The sequence below is a fragment of the Panthera uncia genome, chromosome B4, assembly GCF_023721935.1.
Source record: "Panthera uncia isolate 11264 chromosome B4, Puncia_PCG_1.0, whole genome shotgun sequence".
In the NCBI taxonomy this organism is placed as follows: Eukaryota; Metazoa; Chordata; class Mammalia; order Carnivora; family Felidae; genus Panthera; species Panthera uncia.
This window is the reverse complement of record NC_064809.1, coordinates 80,716,257-80,731,316: the sequence shown is the minus strand read 5'-3', so window position 1 is coordinate 80,731,316 and position 15,060 is coordinate 80,716,257. Positions and strand designations below refer to the sequence as shown.

Sequence of the window (15,060 nt, the reverse complement as noted above, 5' to 3'; positions counted from 1 at the left end):
TCCAACTTCTGCCCAGGTCATGATCTTGCGATTTGTGAGTTTGAGCGCTGCATTAGCCCCGCATTCGGATCGTGTGTCTCCCTTTCTCTTTGTGCCCCTCCCCTGCTCGTGCTCTGTCTTGGTCTCTCAAAAATGAATAAATGTTTAAAAAAATTTTTTTTTAATTTTTTTTTTTAACGTTTTATTTATTTTTGAGACAGAGAGAGACAGAGCATGAACGGGGGAGGGGCAGAGAGAGAGGGAGACACAGAATCGGAAGCAGGCTCCAGGCTCTGAGCCATCAGCCCAGAGCCCGACGCGGGGCTCGAACTCACAGACCGCGAGATCGTGACCTGAGCCGAAGTCGGACGCCCAACTGACTTAGCCACCCAGGCGCCCCTAAAAAAAATTTTTTTTAACATAATTTAAGCCAACATTTCTAGGAATCTATGTTAGAAGTATTAGTGCACACTGTGTACAAGATTTATTTTTCATTCATTATTGCATGTAATAGCCATTTGAAACAATCCAAGTGACCATTAATGGGGAAAAATAAATTATTACATGTTCTTAGGGCATAATGTGCAGTCATAATCAATAAAATAGATGTATTGGGGCTTCTGGCTGGCTCAGTTGGTACAGCAAGTGATTCTTGATCTTGGGGTTGTGAGTTTGAGCCCCAAGTTGGGCATAAAGATTTACTTAAAATCTTTAAAATTTAAAGAAAAGAGTAAATGTACTGACACAAGGTTCTGCAAAACAAAGGTCATAAAACTTAATTTTTCTGGGGGCACCTGGGCTAAGTCAGTAGAGCATGCGACTCTTGATCTCAGGGTTTTAAGTTTGAGCCCCACCTTGGGTGTAGAGGTTACTGAAAAAGCGGCTCCTGGCTGTCTCAGTCAGAAAAGCTTGTGACTATTGATCTTGGGGTTGTTAGTTCAAGCCCCACATTGTGTATGGAGATTACTTAAAAATGAAATCTTTAAAAAAAATTACTAAATAAAAATAAAAGTTTTCTGCAGTGTGCTTCCACTGAGGTTTAAAAAGATGCAAGGGTGGGGGTAGTATATAAAGTTCTATGTGTAAGGAATTGGATCGAAAGTGAATGGGGTATATGCAAAACTTTTAGTAAGAAAGGGGAAGTGTGATTTTGGGGGTAATTGTACTGTTGAAAGGATTTATTTCCTGTGTATCAAGAATATGTTCATGTATTACTTGTGTAAAGAAAAAAACCAAAACTGGTGTTACAAGACAGTATTCAATTTCTGAGGTAGAACTTTTTTTTTTTTTTTTAATTTTGAGACAGAGACAGGGTGAGTGGGGGAGGGGCAGAGAGAGGGGGAAAGAGCCTGCTTGGGAGCAGAGTCCACACTGTCTGTGCAGAGCTCCATGCGGGGCTTGAAATAATAAACCATGAGATCATGAACTAAGCCGAAATCAAGAGTTGGTCGCTTAACCAATGACCCCCCCCCCCCCCCCCCCCCCCCCCCCCCCCAGCAACCCTCTGAGGTAGAACTTTTAAGGATTACATTTGGGAATGACTGAGGAGTTAAGATGCTTAAGTGAAATGTGAGTGTGAAATTAATTGGAATTCAGAGGTTAAAGAACTCTAGAAGCTAGAATATTGCATGGATTGTTTTCATGAATTTGAAATCATCCAAAATGATAATAAAAAATGTAGAGACAAAAACATCCTAGCCATTACAGGGTACTAGAAGAATGTGTGGCATGACCAAATAAAATCGGTAAGTTTCTCAGTCACACATTATGCAGTCATTTGGAATTAACTTCAGGTAAAAAGCCAGATTAGGTCTACGGGGTTCCTATTGCTCATTATAAATAGCTTCTGTTTCAAGTAAAATATTACCTTGGGCTATCCGGGAATCAAGAAACATGATATAGGACCAAAACATACCAGAACTCTAAACTAAATGACACAATTTGTTCAGAAAGGTCCATCTCAATTCAAACTAACCACGTTACATTTATTTTAGACAGTATTTACAAATTTAGCAGCTTTTCTGATTTCAGAACAGGACCTAAAGTTGCTGAGGGCAAACACTGACAGCAAAAATAAGTTCACAAACTTCAGGGGTCCCTGGGTAGCTCAGTCCGTTAAGCATCCAACTTTTGGGTTTCAGCTCAGGTCATGATCCCATGGTTCGTGAGATTGAGCCCCGAGTCAGGCTATGTGCTGACATCACAGAGCCTGCTTGGGATTCTCTCCCCCACCCTCTCTTTCTGCCCCTCCCCTGCTTGTGTGTAAGTGCTCTTTCTCAAAATAAGTAAACATTAAAAAGTTCACAAGCTTGGGGCTGGGTGGTTCAGTCAGTTAAGCGTCTGACTTCCACTCAGATCAGGATCTCACGGTTCACGACTTCCAGCCCCACAATGGGCTCTGTGCTGACAGCTCAGAGCCTGGAGCCTGCTTCATTCAGATCTTGTGTCTCCCTCTCTCTCTGCCCCTCCCTCACTTGCATTCTCTCCCTCTCTCTCTCTCTCCCTCTCTCTCTCTCTCTCTCTCTCTCTCTCTCAAATATATAAACATTAAAAAAAAATTTTTTTAAGTTCACAAACTTAAGCATAATGGAGAAACATCTCTTAGACATCTACCTTAGTAACACTGAAAGTTAGCATTGCAATGTGATTCAAAGATGTTTACTGATAAATATCCAAGAAAAAGTTAAATTATTGATTATCTGCTAAGGGAACAAAGAAATATGTGACACATTTGAAAAAGCAATGAGCTTCAGTTATCTGGAAATTTATGAAAATCTAATACCTGGGTTTAGTGAAGTGTCAGGATAAATGTGTTTGATGATTAATAAAATTTTGGCCAAGACCAAAGTTGGTGATACAAAACCAAAGGATCTTAACACTAAGTCAATAGGAAGTTGTAATACTAGCTGACATAAATACAGTGTTAATTATGTGCCAGGTATTGTTTTAAATGCTGCTTTCATTAATAATCTTAAATCTCAGAACAAACCCTATGAGATTATTTCCATTTTATTATTGCCTTTATAGATTAGAAAACTAATGCTCAGAGAATTTAACTTGCCCAATGACATCTATTAAGTAGCAAAAACAAGATTTTAACCTTGACAGTCTGGCTTCAGTGACAATACTCTAAGGAATATCCTAGCCTATCTATACAAACTTAAGCTCTAATAGTTGAGGGAGGCTAGTAAAATATATAGGATCTTATTAACTGGGATACTGTGCCCAGCCTAATGGAAAGCACACATGGGTCACAAATCAAAAATGTGGATTATGTCATATGATGCAGCCCATTGAAATCTTTGACCCTACTTACCCAGGATATAAATCCCCAGTTTTCAAACCTAATTGGTTCTTTTCAGCCCTTATTTTACAGGATGTTTATGTGATTGGTGCTATTGACCACTTTCTCCTTAACATTGTCTTTCCTAATTCTTAACATGGTTTTGGTCCTCTGCTTCTTCCTTCGCTATTTTTCTCTACCTGCTCCATACATGTTGCTGTTTTCTTGGGTTCTTTCCCTTTTACTAGGCAAGATTACCCAAATTTTACATTCTCTTCCTGTTTTCTCCTTCAAATTCTTTAATAGCTCTACCTGCCAAACAGGAAAATTTTTCACTATCATTCAGAAAGATGAGAACTAATGGGAGCCGGTGGGGAAAAGTCTGGGGAGGTAGCACCATTATAAACTCTATATAGCCAGGTTCTAATAGATTAAGGTCTCGAATCCCACCCCCAAACACAGAAAAGGATGCCCTGTTTCTGCTTTTCCATACTTCAGGAACACTTCCTCACACCTACCTCTGCCAGTCTCCATTCCATCCAAAGCACTGAGAGCTGGCTCCTGTTAATCTTACTATCCCTTCTGTTTTTTCCTTCACCTCTATCTAACCTTCCTCACCTGCAGTTAAAACAAAAGGAGCATACGGTTTCATGCAAACGTGTGCTTGGAATAGTCTTCCTACTTTATCCTAGGAATTTCTACTCGGTTTCACAACAGGTATATCCATCTCCTACTGTTAGAGGCAATTCCCCTACATCTCTAGGTGACCCATATTTATCCCCTCTTTCGTGCACCCACTTAACGCTGTACTAATCAGGACCCATCACATTTTACTGCATTGTTTTCTGTTTTTAAAAGGGAGGTCTTAAGTCTTTTGTTTCCTCAGTGCCTAGCACACATCTGTTAAGTGACTGGGTTCCATTAATTTCTTTCATTGTACGGTTTAAAGTGATTTAGATTGTCCGGATTCGTGACATGCTGAACGGCCTGGAAGCTTCCAAGAGTACTACTGCAAAAGAAAAACCGAGTTCTGAGTCTGGAGAAGTCTAGGACTTTTCCAAGGTCACCGTCAGTGGTGTTTCCCCAGGCTACTACTTCCCCAACCCCCGCCCCTGAGACTGTCAACCTACTTCAAAGTCCTATCTAAGGTGAGAGCCCAAGGACAGTCAAAAACAGCCCACGTGCTTCACAACAGGAACTCTGCCCCTTTCTTAAACGTAGTTCCGCCAAGTACTCTCTCCAATTGACATCGCTGTTGTCCAATTACATTTCGAGTCTCTGAGGGTTGCCCCTAACCAGACAATATCCAATGAAAAAGAAGGAATTCAGATTGGCACCAATTTTGACCAATGGTTGAAAAGATCAGAGATTATTAACCTATAGGAGGAGCACTGAGAGTGATATTCAGCAAACTCATCCAATGGACTTGCTTACTGAAGAGTAGGCCTCTCCCCAACGGCGGGGGAGTTGGCGGCCGGGACCGCAGCAGCGCTCAGTCCCCACCCGAGCTCCGCCATGTTGGGTTTCGTGAGCCGTGTGGCCGCTACCTCGGCCTCCGGGGCCTTGCGGGGACTCAGCTCTTCAGCGCCGCTACCCCAAGCCCAGGTCTTACTGCGGGCCACCCCGGCGGTGCTCCAGCCTGGTAAGTGCTTTCCTCTAGGAGCTGGGTTTTTTTCTGCCGCCCCATGACCTTGAGCCGGGGGCAGATTTTCACTTGGGCCTAAAGCTGTCTCTGGTGTTAGAAGGACGTCAGGGCCAGCGACCTGCCCTCTAATGGCGGGAGAACCAGAATAGGACGCCCACGGGAGGTTTCTTAGACCTAATTCGTCTCATTTTGGAAAAGGAGTTCTCTGTGACGGAAAAGTGCGGGCAGGTGCACTGACCTTACTGTGAATGGGGGCACTGAGTCCTCGAATCATGGGGTTTTGTGCATGGGAAAATTGTGCAGACGCATTCTCGGTTGTTGCGCGGCCTTCCCTCCGGACTCGTCTTACTAGCAAGCGAGACGAGGCCGGTCATGGGCCGAATTTACCAGTTCTTGGGGGTTAAGACGGGGCTTCCGATTACCACTAACAGCCCTGACCCCGATTTCTTCCAATCTTTTTTGTTTGTTAGCTAGAGACTATGCCGCCCAAACATCTCCTTCGCCGAAGGCAGGCGCTGCCACCGGGCGCATCGTGGCAGTCATCGGTGCTGTGGTGGATGTCCAGTTTGATGAGGGACTACCACCCATCCTAAATGCCCTAGAAGTGCAAGGCAGGGACACCAGGCTGGTTTTGGAGGTGGCTCAGCATTTGGGTAAGTAGAATTTGTTAGAAATGGTAAAGAGCTTGTTTAGTCCACATATCCCCCACATCAGTCTTCCTTCTATGATGATTTTATCAAAATGACTTTCGTTCTTCTGAGTATGCTGAAGCCACATTTAGGTACTGAGAAGGAGTCTTGGTTGATTTAGGCCTTTCAGCCAGCTGAACTTCATCATATGAAGCCAACTTGTCCTTCTGTATAACCTGCAATGCCTTTAACAGGTGAGAGCACGGTAAGGACTATTGCCATGGATGGTACAGAAGGCTTGGTTAGAGGCCAGAAAGTCCTGGATTCTGGTGCACCAATCAAAATTCCTGTTGGTCCTGAGACCTTGGGCAGAATCATGAATGTCATTGGAGAACCTATTGATGAGAGAGGTCCCATCAAAACCAAACAGTAAGTATGCCTCCTCCTGTATCTACATGCAAAGGAACTGCTTTTTCTGTAGGTTGTTTTGGGGTTTTTGTTTTGTTTTAAGTAAGCTCTACATCATACCTGGGGCTTGAACTCCAGAGCCACATGCTCAAGTAGACTGAGCCAGTCAGACACCCCTCTTGCAGTTTTGTACATTAAGGCAACACCTAGTGTAGCAAAATTTTCCTGCAGAGAATACTTAAAATGCTGATACTGTTATTAAAACCACAAATGTAGTTTTTTCTGAGGAAAATTGAGAATGTAGAAGTTCTAATTTTAGAAAACTTGATTCTTAGGACTCAAATTGATTATTTAAGTGACTTTTAATACCAATGGCTTAGGTTGTGGAGTTTCCAGAAGTAGCAAGTCTTTGTATTTCCTAATGATATATGAAGAAGTGCTGTTAGGTTAGGGCTTATTAAAAAGAAAATCTTTACAACGGTTAGGAAATGGGGACAGGGACCTGGGTGGCTCAGTCAGTTAAGGGTCTGATCTAGCCTCAAATCATGATCTCACGGTTCATGGGAATGAGCTCTGTGTCGGGCTCTGCAAGGACAGTGTCGAGCCTGTTTGGGATTCTCTCCCTCTTTCTCTGCCCCTTCCCTGCTGGCTCTCTCTCGCTCGCTCTCTCTCAAAAATAAATAAACATTAGAAAATTTTTTAAAATGTTAGGAAATGGGATCATTGCTTCGTGAGATAACGGAATTCCCTTTATTGCAGAACATTAGGCTAGGTGCCACATGACAACTTGTCTGGAGTGTTATATAAGAGGTGAGAGGGGCGCCTGGGTGGCTCAGTCGGTTGAGCGGCTAACTTCCGCTCAGGTCATGATCTCGCAGTCCGTGAGTTCGAGCCCCACATCAGGCTCTGTGCTGACAGTTCGGAGCCTGGAGCCTGTTTCAGATTCTGTGTCTCCTTCTCTCTGACCCTCCCCTATTCAGGCTCTGTCTCTTTCTGTCTCAAAAATAAATAAACGTTAAAAAAAAAATTTAAAAAAAAATAAGAGGTGAGACTATGAGTAAAGGGTTAGAATTGGGAGGAAACTTTCAACAGGATGAATAGACCCTGCTCCTCTTTTCCAACCTTTACAGATTTGCAGCTATTCATGCTGAGGCTCCTGAGTTCATGGAGATGAGTGTTGAGCAGGAAATTCTGGTTACTGGTATCAAGGTTGTGGATCTGCTGGCTCCCTACGCCAAGGGTGGCAAAATTGGTATGTTACTGGTGGTACATATTTTCCAAACCTAAGGTGGGAAGAAAAAATCCTATCATGTAATGAGTGGGTACTGAGATCTATCCCTCACTGATGAGTAGCTTCTGACTTTCGTTCTTCTGAGTTTGCTGAAGCCAGATGCCATTCCTGAGAAGGGAAAAGAGAAAAAAGGGTTTTTTGTTTTTTGAAGTTTGCTTATTTGGGAACACAGCACTCAAATATTGCTTCTTTTCAACCTCTTCCAGGGCTGTTTGGTGGTGCTGGAGTTGGCAAGACTGTACTGATCATGGAGTTAATCAACAATGTGGCCAAAGCCCATGGTGGTTACTCTGTGTTTGCTGGTGTTGGTGAGAGGACCCGTGAAGGCAATGACTTATACCATGAAATGATTGAGTCTGGTGTTATCAACTTAAAAGATGCTACCTCCAAGGTAAGGAGTAAGCTGATTTATGTTCACATAGTAGTTGTGCCAGGGAACCATTTTAGTTGACTGCAATGCTAGCTGAAACCCTGTGTTAGAGTTTCATTTTAGTGTCCTATGACACTTTTTTTTTTTTTTTAACTTTTTTGTAATGTTTATTTTTGAGAGAGAGACAGTGTGAGCAGGGGAGGGGCAGAGAGAAAGGGAGACACAGAATCTGAAGCAGGCTCCAGGCTCTGAGCTGTCAGCAGAGCCCGACGCGGGGCTCGAACTCACAGACCGTGAGATCATAACCTGAGCTGAGGTCAGAAACTTAACCCGACTGAGCCAACCCAGGCGACCCACAAAGGAAATTCTTGACAGTGTTTTCCCCCAACAATCTAATACATTAACACACATTTTCTTTTCTCTTTGATATCAGATTACATTTTCAGACTTTGTTTTTAGTAGGTAGTCCCATCATTTGAAAGTTAATTTTGGAAAGCTGGAGGTAATTCAGATGTCTCAAATAGCCCTGTTTTGTGCCCTTCACTTAGTCTTATTTCCTATTTCAGGAATTTTGCTTCAATAACATAAATCTTTGTGGTGTTTGAACCACGTCTCTAAAAGGGAAAAGAAATTTGCAAATCATAATGACACTTGCTGAGAAGGAGGGTTTTTTGGTAGTTTCTCTGGTTTGGGGTCCTTGGGCATATGGCTTCCATATTCCTCTCCCAGGTTTTCTGATTGTGTATGATTACTTCAGGTAGCGCTAGTGTATGGTCAAATGAATGAACCACCTGGTGCTCGCGCCCGAGTAGCTCTGACTGGACTGACGGTTGCTGAATACTTCAGAGACCAAGAGGGTCAAGATGTACTGCTCTTTATCGATAACATCTTTCGTTTCACCCAGGCTGGCTCTGAGGTAAGAGAAGAAGGTTTGGGAGGATCTGTTTCATTTGACCTTTTTATGGAATGATGCAGATGAGGCTAAGATGTAGACACCTAAAACCTGTGTCCTCATTCCCCCTTCTTTTCTTTTTTCTTCCCTATAGGTGTCTGCTCTATTGGGTAGAATCCCTTCTGCGGTGGGCTATCAGCCTACCCTGGCCACTGACATGGGTACCATGCAGGAAAGAATCACCACCACCAAGAAGGGATCTATTACCTCTGTGCAGGTAAGAAAAATGAAATGGATGAAGGTCTAATTTATGTAAAGTTAGATACAGAGAAATATAAAACCTAGTTACTTCTCTCTCGAGGTTTGTTTTTTATTTTTTTTAATGTTTATTTATTTTTGAGAGAGAGAGAGAGAGAGAGAGAGAGAGACAGCACAAGTGGGGGAGGGGCAGAGAGAGAGGGAAACACAGAATCTGAAGCAGGCTCCAAGCTCTGAGCTGTCAGCACAGTTGCAGGGCTCGAACTCACAGACCGCGAGATCATGACCTAAGCTCAAGTCAGACGCTTAGCCAACTGAGTCACCCAGGTGTCCCTCAAGGTTTTTAACAAGGTTAATGAGCTCCCTGAAATAATGTGTAATATTCTATGGATTCATGTTAGAGACTAAAAAGTTAAGAAATGCTCCTTTAAGGTAGTTAAAGGCATGTATGTGAATGTAGATTACAAAGTGTAGTGGTTTCTACCCTGAGGAGTCTGGAGATGCATGGAAACCGGACGTTAATTATGCAGTGTATTTATGCACTGTACTTATGTGCTACACTATGCATTTTCAGACATATATATGTAGATGGTATAAACAGTAAAATTATCTAAAGGGTCTAAATTGTAGTAACTTTCAGTGAGGCATTGCAATCGTGCAAGGTTTTTTGTTTTTACCTAAAAGTGTAAGTATCAGTATAATAGGGTTAAAATGTAGGATGAAGAACAAAAGGAAGGACAATGAAAATTTTTCATCACAGCTTGGAGGGACCAGATCATCTATAAGCTCACTCAGCAGGTATTAGGGATGGTAAGAAGTCTTTTTGGGGGTGGACTCTTAAATGCTAAGAAGTTGTAATGAAATAATGAGGAGAGGGCAGAAAGGCAGCGTGGCTTTTAAACAGAATTATTTGGCTTCCTGCTGCTCTTCATGGGTTCTTGACTCACTCTAGGCTATCTATGTGCCTGCTGATGACTTGACGGACCCTGCCCCTGCCACTACCTTTGCCCATTTGGATGCTACCACTGTGCTGTCCCGTGCTATTGCTGAGTTGGGTATCTATCCAGCTGTGGATCCTCTGGATTCCACCTCTCGAATTATGGATCCCAACATTGTTGGAAATGAGCATTATGATGTTGCCCGTGGGGTACAAAAGATCCTACAGGTGAGTACTGCAGGTGAGATCAGTGACTGGAAGGTCATATAGTGGGTATATGGGTACTATATTAAGACCAAAGCCTTCCTGGTGACTTGTGTGATTTGCTTTGGAGCAAAGAGGAGACCTGCAGTTTCTATTAAAGAGTATTAATGAGGGTCTCTTGGGTTTCCAGGTACTTAGATTTAGAATCCATTTTTTCCTAATGGCAGTAGACTAGAAGTGGGGAGAATAAGATACTGATCTTAGCTGAGGGCCCTCATGCTTCCAAGCGTGTAATTTCACCACTAACTATTTCACTTGCAAAGTGAGGTAATGTGCTGTACTAAGCTCAGTGTGAATACAAGGTGGTATTAACCCTGAGGTTTTTGTCCAAATTTAAAAGAATCTGAATATTTATTCAGGCCTCCTGTTTTCTTACAGGACTACAAATCTCTCCAGGACATCATTGCTATCCTGGGTATGGATGAACTTTCTGAGGAAGACAAGTTGACTGTGTCCCGTGCACGGAAAATACAGCGTTTCTTGTCTCAGCCATTCCAGGTTGCTGAGGTTTTCACAGGTCATATGGGGAAGCTGGTACCTCTGAAGGAGACCATCAAAGGTTTCCAGCAGATTTTGGCAGGTGAGACTGCCAGTATAAAGCTGAATATAAAATAGCAGAGAAGCTGAAATCTCTAATGTTCACTGTGCTATGTTCCCATGCCAGCCATCATCAAGCAATGTATAAGCATGTTGTGTCTAAAGAATTTTTTTAGTTAAAAACTATTGTCTGTCAGTGTTCTTTGGAAATAGTCTACTTCTGAGAGTGAAATTTGTATCACTTGATTGTTGTCATACAATACTCAACACTTACTGAGTGCTTTCAGTCCTAGCTACTCTTCTGAGTGAATTACAGATCCTTGTTTTTACAAATTAGGAAAATTGAAGCACAGAAAAGTTTAAAATAACAGGTTCTGATACCATCCAGCCAAGGTAGAGAGCAAGAATTTGAACCCAGATTATGTGGCCAGGACCATTCTTTTTTTTTTTTACGTTTATTTATTTTTGGGACAGAGAGAGACAGAGCATGAACGGGGGAGGGGCAGAAAGAGAGGGAGACACAGAATCGGAAACAGGCTCCAGGCTCTGAGCCATCAGCCCAGAGCCCGACGCGGGGCTCGAACTCATGGACCGCGAGATCGTGACCTGAGCTGAAGTCGGACGCTTAGCCGACTGAGCCACTCAGGCGCCCCAGGACCATTTATTCTTAATCCCTACTATATCGTCTTGTAAATTGGATTTAAGACAGAAGTTTGTTAAAAGATTTCTTGGATGACACACATTTATCATATTCTGACTGGTTGCCCCAAGTGGTGAAGTATTTATATACCACAAAAAGTTTATCATTCCACTTCTCACCATTGAATTTTTTTCCCATACAGGTGAATATGACCATCTCCCAGAACAGGCCTTCTATATGGTGGGACCCATTGAGGAAGCTGTGGCAAAAGCTGATAAACTGGCTGAAGAGCATTCGTGAGGAAATCCTTTTGGCAAACTAAGCGCTTGTCCTCTGTGCTGTACTTTTCCTTGCCCCTAATCCAAAAATCTGTTTACTCCTTAGGCCACAATCAGAGCCTTGATTGAAGACATTGTGTTCTGTCTGAAGAGTATTTAAGGTTTCCAATAAAATGTACACCTGTCAGAATTGGTCTGTTTTTCTTGGTCCTGACAACATAACCAACACTGAACATTAGAGTGGCTGTAAGAAACAGCACAAAGTAGACCACATATGTTTGAAATGGGGTCATCAAAAATGAAAAGCCATTGTCTTGATGGACAGCTGTGGGTCTTGTGAGGGGTTCCCTGTAGATGATGTGATCTCAATAGTAGGGCCTCAGCTTTGGCCTTTTTGTTATTTGTCAAAGGAAATTATTTGCTTCTTGAATATTCTATGTAGTTTATTCCTGTTGGTTAAAAAGCACGTATTTTTTATTTTTAGAAGAGTATATTGTGGAAAAATGGGTCTGGAGGGGACTATTCTAAGACAAAGCAGGGGTTAATGAATGAATCCAGTTTTTAGGAAATGAGTGTTCTGAAGGATTAATAACAAATATGCAAAGATTGAGTCAAAAGGGCCCCCCCCCCCCCGTTTTACCTAGGCTTTTTTTTTTTTGGCTTTGCTCCTTCCCCTCCCCCCACCCTCCTTTTTTCAGAAAGTTCCTGACTACTGCCTGCTGATTTATATTTTGGGCAAACATAGAGTTGTATGATTGTTTCAGGCAGTGCATGGTGTAAAATAACTATGAGGCCTAATCCTGAGCTCTGCTGAGATCCTTTAGGAAAGTTAGGGAGATTGAATCTTAAAAGGAATGCCAATTTCCAGAGTTTGTGGGGGTGGGGTTGGGCTTCTGAAATACATAATGGAATTAGATAAACTACCCTTCATTTTAGCCACTAAAAGTGCAGGGTTAGGAGTACTCAAAAGTATCGTTTCACAGTGAAACAAGTGCAAGGTCAGATTTGGTGCCCCTTAAGTGTTTTCTGAGCCAGGGCCCATCTCCTACTGCCCTCTGGTGGGAGGACTGGAGGCTGCAAGAACTCTGATCTCACCATTTTGAAATCCATAAAGGCCATTTGCTGGGATGTGGTTCTTCGCTAATGACTGTTTACAAACCAGCTGGGGCTTTTGTCCTGAGGAGGAGCCTGCGTCTATAGGCTCCACCCCTGAGGCATTCAAGTTGGGTCGAAGCAGGGCGGGGACAAACTGAGATCCCAATTCAGAGGCCCCTGGGGGCTGAAGGTTGAGGAGGGGCCTTGGGAAAGGTGCCAGGGGTGGAGTAGAGGCCTGTAAGTTTCCTCCCATCTGCCTATGACGTCCTTGGCACTAGTCTCTCTTGTGTCATGATCTGGACAGAAGGTGGAGCCCCTGAGCCGACTGTGCCTGGTCGTTTGCTCCCAGAAAAGCCTGGATTTGGGGAAATGCTGAGTTATAGGGGTGGGGGCATTTTCTCCAGGTTCTGACTCGAATGGGTAAGAAACTGGTGCAGAAAGGCCCCAGGATATGGGTCAGCTCTTTCTGCTTTGTTTTTCCATGTTACCCAGATGCAGACCTGGTAACTGTGATCCTTAAGGTCGTTTGTATCCCTCCATCCCCTCCCCCACACGTTTACGTGCCTCAGCATTCATCGAGAACCTTCTCCCTCTCACTAGCTGCAACTATTTATTTCCTTCCCCCTTTACCACTCTCTTCTACCACGCCTCTGGAGTGTCAACACAGATCTAACCTTCCTCCATATTTCTCCTGGTTCTGCCCTGTCCTCGCCTCCTCCTCCCTCTCCACCCAGAGAAAGCCCCGCCCTTCCCTCCTCCCTCCCCACCCCAGTCTGTCACACAGGGACATCACCCTACAGCAGTTCAGGCTGTGGTTCGCAGGAAGCATACATTGGCTTTTTGATTCGTGCTAGTTCCCAGCTCACAGTTTAGGAGGATCTAACACCAGCCTTCACGTGAAGGGGGAACCAAGGACAGTGAGGAGCTGGGTGGTCCCAGCCTTGGAGCCCTGCCAGCTGGACATGGGTAAGTATGAGGACCAGCCCTGGGGGAAGGCCTGAAGGATGCCTACCTCCCTCCCTGGCTGACTCAGCAGGGGTGGGGCCTAACCTTTGCTCTTTTGGGGGGTGAAGGAGGGGAAACGGGACTATAGGGGCACAGGGCTCAGATAGTGAGGCTGCCGACCAAGGGATCATGAACATTGGCAAGCTCGGTTCCCAGGAAGAGCCTGAGACTGTGCACCTCAGGTCGGGGCTCTCCCCACCTCACTGTCTCCCCCACGCCCCCACACAGCCCCTTGCTCCTCCCCATTTAAGCTGCTGAAGATTCAAGTAATATTTTACAGTATTCACTGCTGGCCTCCCCCCCCCCGCAAAGTAAAGCTCACTTTTGGCTGCGTTGGAGAATTTTTAAGGTGCCTCTCTTTCCCTTATTTTCTCCCAGGCCTTTTAAGTCCCTGACTTCTCTCCTCCCCCACCGCGACCCACCACCAGGTGGGGGCTGCACTGAGCAGCTGCTTCCTGTTGCCCCAGAGGTTGCTGCAAGGGTGGTGGTGGTTGGGGGAAAACTGAAATAAAGCCTATTCTCACGGTCCCACAGCAGTCCCACTAGGGCTGCTACTGGCGGCCCCCTAAGCTCCAGTCACTAACACTGAGTGAGAGAGTTGAAAGGCAGGATTGAGGTTGAAAGGCCTAGGAGGTCTTTGCCCTCGTGGCTTCCTGATTCCAGAAGCTTTTAAACGTGGGCAGTGCTGGGGGAAGGAGACTATGCCTTTCCACAGCTGTAGGAAATCGGGCCCTGTGGAGCTGAAACACAGAGAACCTGTTCACCTAGCAGGGCCTCTGTGTGTTACCCCCAGCAGCCTCGGCCTTCCTTCTTCCGCACCCCCACTCCTCCTTGGCGTCCTTGGGACTCTCACTGCCTTCCCGGCCCTCCTTTGTGAAGAGATCTTTGCCGGAGTCCCGAGAGCGCGGGCGGAGCTCTCCCAACTCCTCCAGTTTGGACCCACCACCATCCCCCACTTCACCATAGAAGTTTGTCTCTTCTTCCTGGGATCTCTTCTCTTCCTCCATCTGGGATCCTTCCTGGTTCTGGCCCCTAGGAGACGCCACCCGCTTCCCCCTCCCCCAGCGGATTCTTCGCGACTGCCTTACCCTAGCGCTTGTCCTTACCCCAGTAGTTCCTGCCCCTTTAAGTGCTACCCCCCCCCCAACCCCCACACACCGCCGGCGGCCCAGGGCTGGGGGAGGAGGCGCCGCCGCCGCCACCCGGCTCGGGCCACCTGCGCCGCCGCCCGCGGCCCGGCCCTGCTCCAGGTGAGGCCCGGCAACCCCATCCGATACCAGAGTCCCCGGGCAGGCCGCTCCTGCGGTCCCCTGCCCCGGGGATCCCCGCTGCCCGGGACTCAGGATCTGACCCTCCCCCTGCGGGAGCTGCCCTTCCTCTCTCCCCCGCACTATCTACTCGCCTATTTCTCCCCTGTCCTCTGCGACCGGAATCCGAAGCCGCCTCACGCTTCTCGGCCAACCTCTCCCGGGTACCCGTCCTGTTCTACACCCAGGATCTCCCCCCTCCCCCGCGCCTTCCTCGCCAGAAAAATCTCCCGCGGTCTGGG

General features: G+C 45.3%; 2 protein-coding genes, 1 long non-coding RNA gene and 2 other non-coding genes across 6 annotated transcripts in view; 4 read left to right on the top strand and 1 right to left on the bottom strand.

Moving 5' to 3' along the window:
* Nucleotides 1-4,734: 4,734 nt before the first annotated feature.
* Nucleotides 4,735-11,601, top strand: ATP5F1B (ATP synthase F1 subunit beta). Its single transcript, XM_049627360.1, has 10 exons — nucleotides 4,735-4,904; nucleotides 5,378-5,560; nucleotides 5,791-5,965; nucleotides 7,075-7,196; nucleotides 7,442-7,626; nucleotides 8,363-8,521; nucleotides 8,652-8,774; nucleotides 9,708-9,920; nucleotides 10,335-10,536; nucleotides 11,336-11,601. The coding sequence occupies exons 1-10, from the start codon at nucleotides 4,778-4,780 to the stop codon at nucleotides 11,431-11,433; spliced, it is 1,587 nt and encodes a 528-aa protein (XP_049483317.1). The 5' UTR covers nucleotides 4,735-4,777; the 3' UTR covers nucleotides 11,434-11,601.
* Nucleotides 5,626-5,700, top strand: LOC125920542 (small nucleolar RNA SNORD59). The gene has a single exon (XR_007457121.1). It is a non-coding gene; the product is annotated as a small nucleolar RNA SNORD59 (small nucleolar RNA).
* LOC125920541 (small nucleolar RNA SNORD59) lies at nucleotides 7,282-7,352 on the top strand. Its single transcript, XR_007457120.1, has one exon. It is a non-coding gene; the product is annotated as a small nucleolar RNA SNORD59 (small nucleolar RNA).
* Nucleotides 10,930-12,916, bottom strand: LOC125920273 (uncharacterized). Its single transcript, XR_007456994.1, has 2 exons — nucleotides 12,507-12,916; nucleotides 10,930-11,860 (listed from the first exon to the last, which is right to left on the bottom strand). It is a non-coding gene; the product is annotated as an uncharacterized LOC125920273 (long non-coding RNA).
* Nucleotides 12,917-12,919: 3 nt separating this feature from the next.
* BAZ2A (bromodomain adjacent to zinc finger domain 2A) overlaps nucleotides 12,920-15,060 on the top strand; it is a 35,835-nt gene continuing 33,694 nt past the window's right edge. For both annotated transcript variants that reach the window (XM_049627339.1, XM_049627335.1), the window contains exon 1: nucleotides 12,920-13,472. The gene's annotated coding sequence lies outside the window, so the exon portion shown is untranslated. The remainder of the gene's footprint in view (nucleotides 13,473-15,060) is intronic.

Coding starts and splice junctions, on each gene's coding strand:
- ATP5F1B (XM_049627360.1), top strand. CDS start 4,778: ATGTTGGGTTTCGTGAGCCGTGTGGCCGCTACCTCGGCCTCCGGGGCC. Junction 5,966..7,074: donor GGTCCCATCAAAACCAAACA/GTAAGTATGCCT, acceptor CAACCTTTACAG/ATTTGCAGCTATTCATGCTG. Junction 7,197..7,441: donor CGCCAAGGGTGGCAAAATTG/GTATGTTACTGG, acceptor AACCTCTTCCAG/GGCTGTTTGGTGGTGCTGGA.